This window comes from Gobio gobio (genome assembly GCF_949357685.1).
Source record: "Gobio gobio genome assembly, chromosome: 4".
Taxonomy (NCBI): domain Eukaryota; kingdom Metazoa; phylum Chordata; class Actinopteri; order Cypriniformes; family Gobionidae; genus Gobio; species Gobio gobio.
Window position 1 is genome coordinate 37,858,241 of NC_137100.1, and position 13,132 is coordinate 37,871,372.

General features: G+C 36.9%; 1 protein-coding gene across 1 annotated transcript in view; it reads right to left on the minus strand.

Moving 5' to 3' along the window:
- Window positions 1-2,317: 2,317 nt before the first annotated feature.
- The window catches only part of aif1l (allograft inflammatory factor 1-like), a 33,223-nt gene continuing 22,408 nt past the window's right edge, over window positions 2,318-13,132 (minus strand). Inside the window, exon 6 of the mRNA XM_079814993.1 lies at window positions 2,318-3,698. Within this exon, the coding sequence (XP_079671119.1) occupies window positions 3,611-3,698 (88 nt within the window). The 3' untranslated portion in view covers window positions 2,318-3,610. The remainder of the gene's footprint in view (window positions 3,699-13,132) is intronic.

Below are 13,132 nucleotides of genomic sequence, written 5' to 3' on the forward strand. Positions count from 1 at the left end.
CACATGGTACAGATAAGCTGTAAAAAGAATTCGAATTGTGGGTAAGAACAAGGCCACTTCTGTTTAGATCTGTAAAACAGAAGTCTAATGAGGAAGTGAGCTGAACCACTGAGTTTACTCAAATGAAAAGGTCCTCTTCATTATCATTATTCTGGAAAGGACCAGAAAATAACTTCTGTTTTTCAAAATGTTAACAAAAACAGTTAGGCTAAGTGAAGTAGTAGTAGTTTAGTTTAGTCCAGAGCAAAATTATGATTATGTGTTCAAGTTCCTTTGTAGTTCCATAAAAATGTTTTATAAAATAAAAATGTATCTTCAAGCTTACTTTTAAAAAATATGACTCAACCTACACACACACACACACCAAAGTATGGTGAAACAAACTCCTGTGTTCTTGTGACCATTACCACAATTACAATTGAACTGATCACACATGCTAGTTTCACAGGCTACAGCTTGTTATTTATGTGTGCATGTGGATATATAAGTGGGTTATCATGGCTTCTGTCTGTTCATACATCTAAATCAGCAGTGAGCCAAACTCTGCAGGACAGTGGCCTTCCAGGAGTAGGTTTGGACACCCCATTGCTACAAAATAGCGGCGCAAAAGCTCTGTATACCCAAGAGACTAGTGAAACCATATTATGTCTACTGCAGCATTTGTGCTGGACAAAATTATTACTGATACATATAATAGAGGAAAGCAAATTGGTTTGCTTAGTTTATTCTAAATAAAAACATGAACTACAGTTTGGGGTAATTAAAAACAAAACAAAAACATATTTAACATAAAATGGTTCTCACAGTATTATTTTCAGCATTATATTTGGTATGTAATACAATCATCTCTAAATATTTGATTTATTCCATTGGTTTTCTGGAAGTGATAACATGCTTACATGATGAAAAGAAACCATGAATGCTTTAAAATCCTGTGTACAGGCCCTGTTCACCTCGGACACGAGCATGATCGTTTGCTGCTTTATCTGTTGCTGTTTTAAATGGCACACACACACATTTGTTCAAGAGACTCATTTATAGTAAAGACAATAATGCATAATGAAATTGTGTGCCTTGAACTCATTCAGTTGTGTTCCACTATCACTAAACTTGTGTCATGAAAACACTGCTTGTAAGATACATTTATTTTTTAGAAACAATTAATTTTATATTTTAGAAAACTGAATAAGGGAATTCGTCTGGAAACACAAATACTTATCCAGACCCGGAAATCACTCAAATCAAATTCCATAAATCAAGCAATGCTTAATCTTGTTTAGTCTGTGGTGTAAAAGGTCACATTAGCAATAAAAAATAAAAATAAAAAACACTTAAGCAAAACATGGTCAGGTCAAAGTGTCAATTTTACTGGTAGAGCACTGTATGAAGAATTTTTGGGTATGTCACGCGTCACAAATGTTTACTTTATTTTGCTATCCTCATTACATAAATGAACTATAGTGTCCTGCACCCATTAGTAAAGAATTATATCTGGTGTCGGAATAATGATGGGTTTGACTAAATTAAATGACTCTTGAGCAGCAAATCAGCATATTACAATTTCTGAAGGATCATGTGACACAGAAGACTGGAGTAATAGCTGCTGAAAATGTAGCTTTGCCATCACGGGAATATGAACTATTCAAACATATTTCAAATTGTAAAAATATTTTACAAGATTTTTCTGCAAAAAAAAAAAAAAAAATGCAGTGTACCATAGACTTCTATTGTGTTTACAGAAAGTTAATCATAATGATTAGACTACACCCAACACACTTTAACCCCAAAAGAAAATGTTATTTTCGTATTTATTTTAGTAAACGCAATTTTAGTATTATGAAAGATAAGAGCAAACCTTAAAAAAAAATAATTCCCCTAAATGAAGACATCCTTGAATGTCTACAAAGAGATTTTGTCACAACTTTGGGGAACAATCTTTGTACAAGCGCACACACACACGGAAAGAAAACTCCACTATTAGTTCAGGTGTAACAGAAGGATATTTACTTCCTTTGGTGTTTGTGCAAAAAAATAAATAAAAAAAAATAGTAATTCTTTTTTACAAATGCCTCTGCTAATTAATATGCTGACAGAAAACTATTAATAACTCATTAAAATCCATTTCTAATAAAGAGCAATACAGTTCAGCCATCATTTCACACTTCACTTAAAGAGGAAAATGAAAATGTCATCAAGATAAACTTGAACAGAGGCACAGAAAAAAACCTATAAAATATGATGTGACCGAGACAAATAAAAGCTGCTTTGTTTGCAGATAAAATCTGAAATGGAAGTGAAAGCCACACCTGCTACTGCCGACTGATCTGTTGTCTTCATCTTTATTAAAAAAAAACCCCTCGAGGTCATTTTGCTTGCCTTACATAGCACATCATATACAAAGAAAACTTGATGAGGCCAGTGGAAAATAAAATAAAAGGACAAAAGCACTACTGGAATAATTGCTTCAGAGCTGCACAACACATTTTGCTTGGGTTAAAAACATGACAACATTTCCAAGGAATACACCACACAACGACATTCTTGGAATGTCTCAAACGACTCAACAGAATATACACACACACACACACACACACACACACGCACGCATACAAACAAAATCCATTTCAAAGATGCTTCACTCAAAACCTCTGCTACATCAAACTGAGTGAGGCACTTGGAAAGAGTGGTTTCAAACTAATCGGCTATAGTGACTAAAACCAACCCTCATACAGATCTAAAAAAAAAAACTGCGATCAGTGACACCTCCTTCCTACAACATCATTCCCAATTTAAGCAGGAGACTTTATAAAAGCTTGCCTAAAAGTGTGATTCAAAGCATGTCAGCACAATATGCGTATACTTAACTGATAATGTGCTTATACAGTACAATAACGTTACAGATTAGACTAGAGTCATTGGACGCACACAAACAGGATGACAAGAGTTTGAAAACTGTGTGGAGAGTGAAAAAGGAATGAACGGTCTTCCTTTGTTGCCCTCTCCCTCACTCAAAACCCAGTGTTCTCACTCCCTGTGTCTTGGAAAGCAGTTTCATGGCTGAGCACTAACTGAATCTTAAAAGAGCCTCACACATATCTACGATGTTACACTATAGGACAAGGTGAGCAGTTACCAAAATGCAGATACGACGACTAAACTGGCAAACATGAACATATTGAAATTAAAAAACAAGCACACGTTTTGGGGGAAGACGAAAATCTTAATTCTCAATCTTAATTCTCAAAATCTGTCTTGCAAGCTAAAATGGTCATCCCGTACACACTATACCTAGTACACTTGCAGTGTTACACTAAACTTCACTAGTACTTCACCCACAGGATTTGTGCTTGTAAACACTATTCAAAAACACCTTTTTCATATAAATATATACATTTGTTTACTTATAAAAAGCTACTTTGCGCTTCGACTTCTTCACAGCAAATATATAGACATCTTTCACTTGTTTTCCTTAATTTTTCCATCTATGAACTAAGATTTCCCTGGATCTTGGCAAAAAGATTCTAGGTAAGGCTATAGAAACCTAGCACCTAATGGTAAATGGGCAGGATTTGCGAATGCAGGGACGGCAATCAAATCCATCTTCACTGCTCTATGGTAGGCTGGTGATGTCACGTTTGGGTGGTGGTCCATCGGGTTTACAGCTGGTGCCGTTGGCTTTGTCTTCAAACATCATAACCCTGTGTGAGAGAAGAGGGGAAATTTGTCATTAGTAAAATCAAGTCAAAGCAATTCGATTTCAACCATCAGATCAATAATATTCCAGAATATGAATGTAGATATATATTATATGCACACTTTGCATAATGAATTAAACTATGGTTACACTTTATGGTTGACCGTTCCGACGTGATAACGTCATCATTAGCACCTCGCAGAGCTGCGCAAGATTAACAGTTTAGGTTAAAAAGTATATTCATTTAAATTTTTTAAATGACCGAACATGTCACTAGATAAGACCCTACTCCTTATCTGGGATCATGCAGAGCCTCTGGAATCCATCGAAGTGCTTTGAAACTACATTGATTTGGACCTTCAGCATTTTGATTGCAACTGAAACCTATTATATGATGAAAAACCCTGGAACGGTTTCTTCAAAATACTTAATGTCTTTTCGACTGAAGAAAGAAAGACATGAACATCTTGGATGGCATTGGGGTGAGTAAATCCTTTAAGAACACCACATGCAGGGAGTTAAAATGTGTCATGGTGTCCACTCAGTGTCCAGCACAGGCTATAAGCAATCCCAGCTTCCCACTGAGCAAAAGCAGTAGATTCATAAAGATAGCTAGGGAGCATAAGTGCACTGCCAGATAAAAGAAACTGGACCAGCTTGTGGAACCACAAAGTCTAGATTAGAGAAAACCCTGTTGTTTTGGTGATATGAGATAAACGAGAGAACAGAGGATGACAGTGACGGTTAAAAATGGCTGACTGATCTATTCAGACCACTGTGACTTTCTGTTTCAGGTAAACCTCGACAAATCTGTCATAAGCTCTTAAGCCCTAAGTCAACTAACAGCTAGTCACAAATCTCTCATTCACAATGTGTAGAATATAGGATTTGAACACAACTTCAGCACGTAATTCATCCAATACGGTTATGGACAGAAACCATACCAAAAATTGTGCAATGTTGCCCGCATTCTCCACCATGTCTTCACTCGCTACTGCAATCATATCAGTATCATTTTACTCTGCTACGGGTATTTACTTGTGATCCAAAATACACTATGACACCTCCAATGGTGGTTCAACCAGTATGTTCTGTACTGTGATTCTCAAATCTGAGCACTTTGTGTGTGAAAGACTTCAAATCTCCAGTCTGTGTGTCCACTAAAAAGCCTTGTGAAAATATGGCTTAAGATGGTTTCAATCATGAAACTCGGCACAAACTACTCTTTTACAAACTACAGCCATGTCTTTCACAAAAAAGGAACGAAAAATAGGAAGTTGAAGGTGTTTAGGGGTACCCTTGCCAACTTGGACAACATCCACACTTGTCTCACTAACAGCCATAATTAGGGATAGCTGCATCTCCTACCCCACCCACCAAGATGTGTGTGTGCACACAAATGTTATAAGTGTTATATAAGTGTGCATATTCATTTTAAGTAGGGATGCTCTGATCATTTGGCTGCAGATCAGGATCTACCAAGCGTAAATATTAAGAAAAGACGGAAGATAATCACTCAACCAAGATCGTATTACTTGTTACTTCTATGCAATTATGAATATTGTTATGCTTAGTGACATTTACAAATGTAACTTATATTCAGTAAAACAGATCCCTTGTTTGTAGAGGTTTTTGGACTTTTGATAAAAAGGCTACCATTGTCCCAAATGCCATGTAACTTTTGATTGCTTTAACCCTGTAAGGACCACTGTTGTAATATTACATCAATTTTAGCTCTTCTAAAATAAACCTGCAGATGTTTTTTTCCCCCTCTAAGACCACATTTACACAACTAAGAGGTCATATTGTTCAGCCTCGTAACCATGTTGAATTTCAGCCCATAAAAATCCACGCCCTAAAAATACAATGCATGAACGCAAAAACGGTTAATGCAATACATATTTTTTTCAAGTAGCACAATTCAACAAGCTTTTTTTATATTTTACTTCCATAATTTTTCAGGTCAGGATATCACAAATGATACCGTCTCCCTTCATACACCACTGGAGTATTTCCGAAAGTTTGTCAGAAGATATGAACAAAATAGAGGAAGCTACAGACAATGTGGTAAAGGCTACACCAACACACTTTGCTGCAATTGCCCGCCTCTGCTTCTCAGAGGACAAGAACTGCCTAGTGATGAACAGTCATCATAACTGAATGTGGCTATGAACAGAGCTAAGTCGCGTAAATGCCAAATGTTTCATTCAGTTCATCAGATTTTGTAAATACGTTCTGAACATTTTTTTATATAAAATAATTTCTCATGAAAATATAATTGTCAAATTATTAATATTGTGTGATTATTAGTGCACATATAGGCTACTGATATGGGGCTACATAAGCAAACCCTGCAAATGAACCCTAAGATAATCTCTACATTTGTTCAGACTGAGTGAAATCACAGAAAGAATTTCTACCTAACAGGCCCAATGTTGCAATATTACAACATTTCCCTAAAAACTTACTAAAATGTAAAAACCCATTTATTTCTGCATTAGAGGACTCCTACAACAAGTAAAATGTGGATTTTATTAACAGTTTCTTCTTTATTTGGGTCTTTCAGGGTTAAGATACAAAACAAAATTTGTCCCAGATGCAATTGACATGATTGTGAACCAATCATGTCAATTGCATCTACATGTTCAAGTCCTCCTGGGATGTTCGTATTTACGAGGTGAGAAGTCGGGTTTACGACATCATGCGTGTTCAAGTCTCTTTGGTCGGAGCAAGATGGCGGTGTACCTTCTTTTAATGAATTTCACGAAAATACAGCAAGGTTTAACTCTGCTTATAGAAAATGAAGAACAAAGAATGCGCATCAGCTGAGTTATAATCTTTTACATTTTTAAAGGGGTGGTTCCGTGGTTTTTTTGTAGGCTTGGTTGTGTTTATGGGGCGCAGTATAACATGTCTTAATACTTCTTTTTTTTTTTTACGCCAATTTTTCCTTATATTTTACCTTTATTCCACACCGCTGTCTCCACTGTCCTTTGAACGGCTCGTTTGCTTTCTGCTTCTATGAAGCCCATCCCTCCGAAAAACGCAATGGTCTTAGATTGGTTAGATGGCCAAATGTAGTTTGTAGTTCTGCAACAGCTCTCTCTCTTTTTCGGAATGACTGCGACGTGGCCTCGCCCACTTTGTTGCGTGTTCGCGGGGGCAGTGTTTATGTTAATAGCAAGGGTTTATGATGTCACCAACCCGGGAAGAAGCTTGTTGTAGTCCAAACCGGCCATTTTTGTAGACAATAAACTGCAATAACTTTAAAAGACAATATCTCCGTTTGCATTGAACTTTCAGTGCTGTAACTTTGCAGATACTGTTTATGCTCAAGCAGCAACATTACACACTAACTAAAGTTAAAAAAGTGAAATCGCATGCAACCACCCCTTTAATTAATCTATGAAGCCACTGTAAACGGGATTGTTATATATTAGGCTAATTATTATATTACAATGCTAGTTTACTTTGTTGTAAATGACAAAGCCTGACAGTGTCACTGCGAAATACCCGTTCTATTCAACTGCAGACGTTGCATCCATTGATTCTGCCATGTTTCTCACTGACTGACACGCCCCCAACTCATACAGATCGGGGCTTAAAGAAAATCCCGAGCTTCCCACTGGTATTTACGACTTCGTGGTGGCGCTCATGTGCTTTCAACTCGTAAATACGATCTTTCCAACATGACTTGAACGCACCATAAGACAAACAATTTTTTTCAGTCAGGGCCTTCACTAACGATCAACTCACCATAACAACACGCACTAACACCGATACATACAAAATACAATCATGCACTGTATGCACTACTGTTACGAACCATGCTTTCAAAGTGCTCGTTGGGGAGGGGGGCAAGCAACATAAAAGGCAATTTAACTATTTATTGATACCACTGCACTCACGTATCACCGTTTAGGCAACTGGTGAAATGAATCAAAATCAACTCACTGGCACAAAGACTCAAACAAAAACACAGACCAATAAGAACATCAAAAGAAACTGAAAAAAAACACTGCTTGTCAGCTACCGGCTTGACATCAGGTTGCACACGAAGCTCATTAGAATGCAGCCGTTATCCTCATTTAATAGCTTTTTTGTTCCGCTTGGTGCTGGCTGTGTCATAGCGGTCATAGTTACCCTCAGTGAAGTGCCGCACAAATCCTTTTCCGGCCTTGGTCAGCCCATCCAGCTTAGGTGTAGGTCTTCCCTTTGAAATGTTCTCTTTCTTCTCTCCAAACAATCGCCTTGGAAAAGGCACGCGAAGGAGATCGAAAACAGGATCGATAAGAGGTGTGAAAGCAGCGGCCATAGCTTATTTCACTTAGATCGCTCACAACCCGCCAAAAGTTTAAACGGCTGATGACATCAGCGGGGGGTAGCGCCGACACATCGCTGGGCCTCTGGGGCGTTCTATCACTACACATCAAAATTTGATTGGCTGATGACACCACGTCAGTCCAAGTTATGATCAAATGGAAAATGGCAGCTTCAACGGAAGGCTAGCTATACTACTAGTGCTGGTCCACGGAGCTGTGATGCATTTAGATGATGACGTATAGAAAATACAGCTCAGCCTGACAAAAAATAACCACATTCTTTCTGGAAATATAATTTAGACACTTTCAGTCACATTCAATTTAATTTAATTATGAAAAAATATATTTTCGATTTTGACAGGGCCAGCAGAGAAGGCCCTGATGGCCCTGACAGCCCACCACTGAAACTACTACTGTATGTTTGAGATTTCATGTTTGCATGATGGTGACAAAATGATTTTTTAATCATTTACTACTAATATATTTATCCATGTGGAGACATTTCCCCACAACGTAGGGAATACCAGGACGCGCACGCACACTTCATTACTTCACACATCACACTGGCTTCACTGCAGTTTGTGTTGGCTGTTGTCACTTTAGCAGTTTTTTGATGTACTAGTGTCACACTGCTAGCCTACATTGTACTGCTAAAAATGTATTTAAATAGGCATGTTTAACAAGATTTCATCTTTAATATGAATGCGTTTGTCTGGAATATATTTATATTTTCTTTTATATTTTTAAGTTGCATTTATTTGGTTCTTTGCTCAATCTCAGACCATTATTTTATTTGTATTATTAAGATGTCTGCACAAGAGTTAACTCTAATCTATGCAAACATTAAACTTTACTGAAATAAAAATCTTCTGTAAGTGTTCTGGTAACTCCGCTAAACTATAATTACTAAAACTAAATCTATAAAAACTAAATAGAAATGTGTTCACAAAAAAAAAAAAAAAAACACTACACTAAAACTAGCAATACAATTTATGAAACTAACCAAAACGAAACTGAAATGTATAGCAAAATTTAAAACGATATTAAAATAAAAACTAATTTAAAAATGCTAAACTATAATAACCTTGTTGTGAACAAGCACAAACTTTTTTTATGACCTGTCATATATACACTTTCTAATAGGGATGGGCATTTTCCCAAAATATTGTATTGGAATATTTGGGCTCATAAAAATCGAATATTCGTTTGATGTAGGGCTGTACGATTAATCGAAAAATAACCGAAACCGACATTCAGAACCTCTAACCGACGTATTTTTCCCATGTCGGTTATTTCGGTTTTCACGTGACTCCGCCCCGTCAGTCACATCAAGTGCAGTTTGCAGGCACACAGAGATGCAGGAGCGGTTATCTGTGTTTATAGATGCCCAGAATCACTATAGTAGCTGCATGTTTTACACAGTTTATACAGGTCAGTTAATTGCTGTTCTTATAGCCTACGCGCTGACACACACGCACGCACGCACGCACGCACGCGTTATGCGTAAATGCGTTAAAAGGCTTGCCAGTTTCAACATTTAAAGCGATTGTGAAGTATTCAAAAACAACAATACAGAAAACTTCTCCGTTCAGTGCTCATATTTTTTCTGTGACACAGAGCCGAGCCGTGTCGCGTCTCTGAAAACGCGCGCGCCCTGAAGGCAGACCTCTTTCACCTGCGTCCACACAGAGCTGTCATTTGTATGTGGTTTAAGCCCTGCCAGTTTGAACATTAAAGCGAGTTTATACCATCAGATGTGTATTATGTTGAACTAATGCCTGATATATTTTGACAAACGAACACTCAGACAGAAGCTGTGACTAAAGTAAAGTCACTAAAGTAGTTTAGAAACTCAACCGTTATAGGCATACATTTTAATACCTTTTGAAGTAAGTACAAACCACAGCTTCATAATGAATAGAGATGGTATGAGTAATTCACACACACAATCACTCTCTCATTAATGCATTCAAATAAATGTAATGTAGGCCTACAGTGTTAATTTATCTGTATCTGATGTACAACAAACAGAAATCTGCTCCATAGACAATAACTGCTGAAAGTGAACCGTTTCCTTCAAGTATTTTAAAATCACAATGCACTTTTTCATTAGAAAAAAAAAAAAAAATCCACTTTTAATAGTAGAAAATATTTACAGTACAAACCTTATCAGCGAACTTAAACCTTATGAGGGCAAAAAAAAAAAAAAGCTAAATAATCGTACATTAATCGTAATCGAGGTCAAATGTTCAATTAATCAAGGTTTTTATTTTTGGTCAAATCGTTACAGCCCTAGTTTGATGTTATTTTGAGAAAATGAGAAATATTTTTTTTTTTTTTTTAATTTATTTTTTAATTCATCAAGTCATCACCATTTCTGAACAAGCTTACGATTAGGCAACACATACAACAAGCTTACGTCATATCTTAAGGTTCTCTTTTTATATAAAACATTAAACAATACGTGTAAACAAAAAATATAGGCCTAAAGAACAAAAGCATTATAAGCTAAAGCAATGCGAGCGGATAAAGCAGAGCGCGCCAGTTATCGTGCAGAACGTACATATACACTTGAGTCGCGGAATACGGTTTTCGTGTTTATATTGTTTCACATTTTCATGTAGAGAAAAACAATAATATCATGCGGATGATGATATTCTCGGGTGAGAAAACGTGCTCCGCTGACAGACGTTGCAAAGACACAAAGATAACGGTGTTAAGTGAAGTTTCTAACAATGAAGTTTCTCTGTTCTTAAACCCTTGATGAAACTTAAAGGAAGCATTTGTCTCGAGATCATTTTGCTGTCATATAAGTTATCTTGCTCTCACTCGGGGTACAGCTGCTCTTACCTACACTCGTGAACGTGATATGATAACTATAACGTGAATTCATTTTATCAAAACTAACTCCATTTTGCAAGATCATTTTCAATTTTCATCAAAGTAACTCCAAACATCGTGAAACAGTCGACAACATTACGTGATCTCATACAATCAACTTATTAACACACTCCACAGCACCACCCAGTGGATTTAGTTATAACTGCACGTTTTAGAGGGATTTATCATGGATTCATTGCATTTACCGATATTATGTCTGCAGAGCCACAGTTTTACCACAGAAGTTTCACCCCAGCAGTTTTACCCGCACATGCGCAGTTTCACTACAGTAGTTTTGCCCACGCGGTCATATTTTATTTTTAAATCTTAGCGACTGTTCTGTGGTCTAATGGTTATTGTTGCTCCTGCTGCTATTTTTTTGCTGCTATTTTTTGCTGTTGCTCACAGGCCTTCAGGCTCCTTTACTGAAATAAAACAATGCTTGTGTCATCATGAACACTTTAATCTTTTATGTTTTTCCTTCAAAAACGAACAGCCTGGTATAATAAACACACTTTATATTTCAAAGCCTGGTATAACAAACAAACTTTCGAATAGACATTCAAAGGGTAATTATTAGTCTAAAGTCAAGATAACTAATTCCTTAAGTTGATTAATTCTGCCTGGGGTAAATGCATAAACTTGAACAAATAAAACTTAATTTCAAATAGGCTGAAAGTGTGAGCATATTCTTTTATAAAACTATCACGACGAAATGCGCATGCGCGGGCAAAACTGCTGTGGGGTAAAACTGTGGCTCTGCAGTCAGACCCTTCTCGCATTTACGGCCAGCAAAGAAATGTAGTAAAATTCAAAGTGTTTTTATTTTTCGAATATTAATTACAGAGCGAATATTCGTGCACACCCCTACTTTCTAATAGTTATCATGTCAAGCATGCATAATAACAATATAAAGAGAACTTGCACATCACTTATATAAAGCTTAAAGTCCCCCTGAAATCAACTTTTTTTTTTGTTGCTTTTAGTATGAATATGTTAGTCTTACTGTTATCTATAAGCTAGTGTGCTCCAAAACAATGACAAAATGTGCATTTAAAAGATATAAGCATTCAAAACTTACAGTCTCTCACTTCTGCCAATGTGGATCAAGGATTTTGGTGACATGACTCATAAGATCTCCTGTCCAATCAAATGCTCTCTAGAATCTAAAGTGCCACCACCTCGTACATAGAGTAAATAGACGGTGAATCTGCCGCTGAAATCTGTCATTTGTTCACACTATTACTATTTTCTATATGGTAAATGGCACATAGTGCACTATATAAAGGATAGGGAAATATTCAGACAGCGTAAATATGCTTTCCATTGGGACAATAGAAGTCTGGTTTCACGTTAGTGTCACGCAAACCGCCTCAATGCGCACACAGTCTGCTCCAGTCCAGACACGATAGCACAGAACGGATCGTATGCGCGAGTCGGCACATTAAACAAAACGTATTAGACCCATTTGAATTCTGCACAGAATGCTATATTTTAAAATGATATTGAGGAGATTAGGAGGGAAAACGGAGACTCTGCATTAGAAACAGAACTGACAAGTGGAAGAGATAAAACCGGTGCCATGCATGACATTAATTTCAATATGACATTTACACATACTACACATCCTCAGCATGATTGTGATCACTTTTTTGCTTTAGTAATAGTTTCATATTAAATATAAATGGGAAATCTATTCAACTGTGGCTGTCAAATGTGGCTTTGCTCAACAGCTCTGGCCAAGCTGTGATATAGTATATAAGCTCAGTCTTCATGTTTCAGTGGAACTTACGTCACCACATTGAAAAACGCTGTGCGTTTCAAGGTACTTCAGTGGGCCTTTAAAGGATTAGTTCACTTTTAAATAAACTTTTGCTGATAATTTACTCACCCCCATGCCATCCAAGACAAAGTCAAAAAGAAATTAAGGTTTTTGATGAAAACATTCCAGGATTTTTCTCCATATAATGGACTTCAATGGGCTCCAAACGGTTCAAGGTCCAAATGACAGTTTCAGTACAGCTTCAAAGGGCTTTAAGCGATACCAAACGATGAATAAGGGTCTTATCTAGCGAAACGATCCTTTTCTGCGAGAAACCGAGCAGTATTTATGCTATTATTTAAATTCTTATCAGACGAACATGATCATCTCTGAGCTCCGCCATAACTTCCGCTAAGTGAGGTCAAAATATGAGCCTGGTCATAGATGTATACGTAGATGCCTCATTAGCCCTTG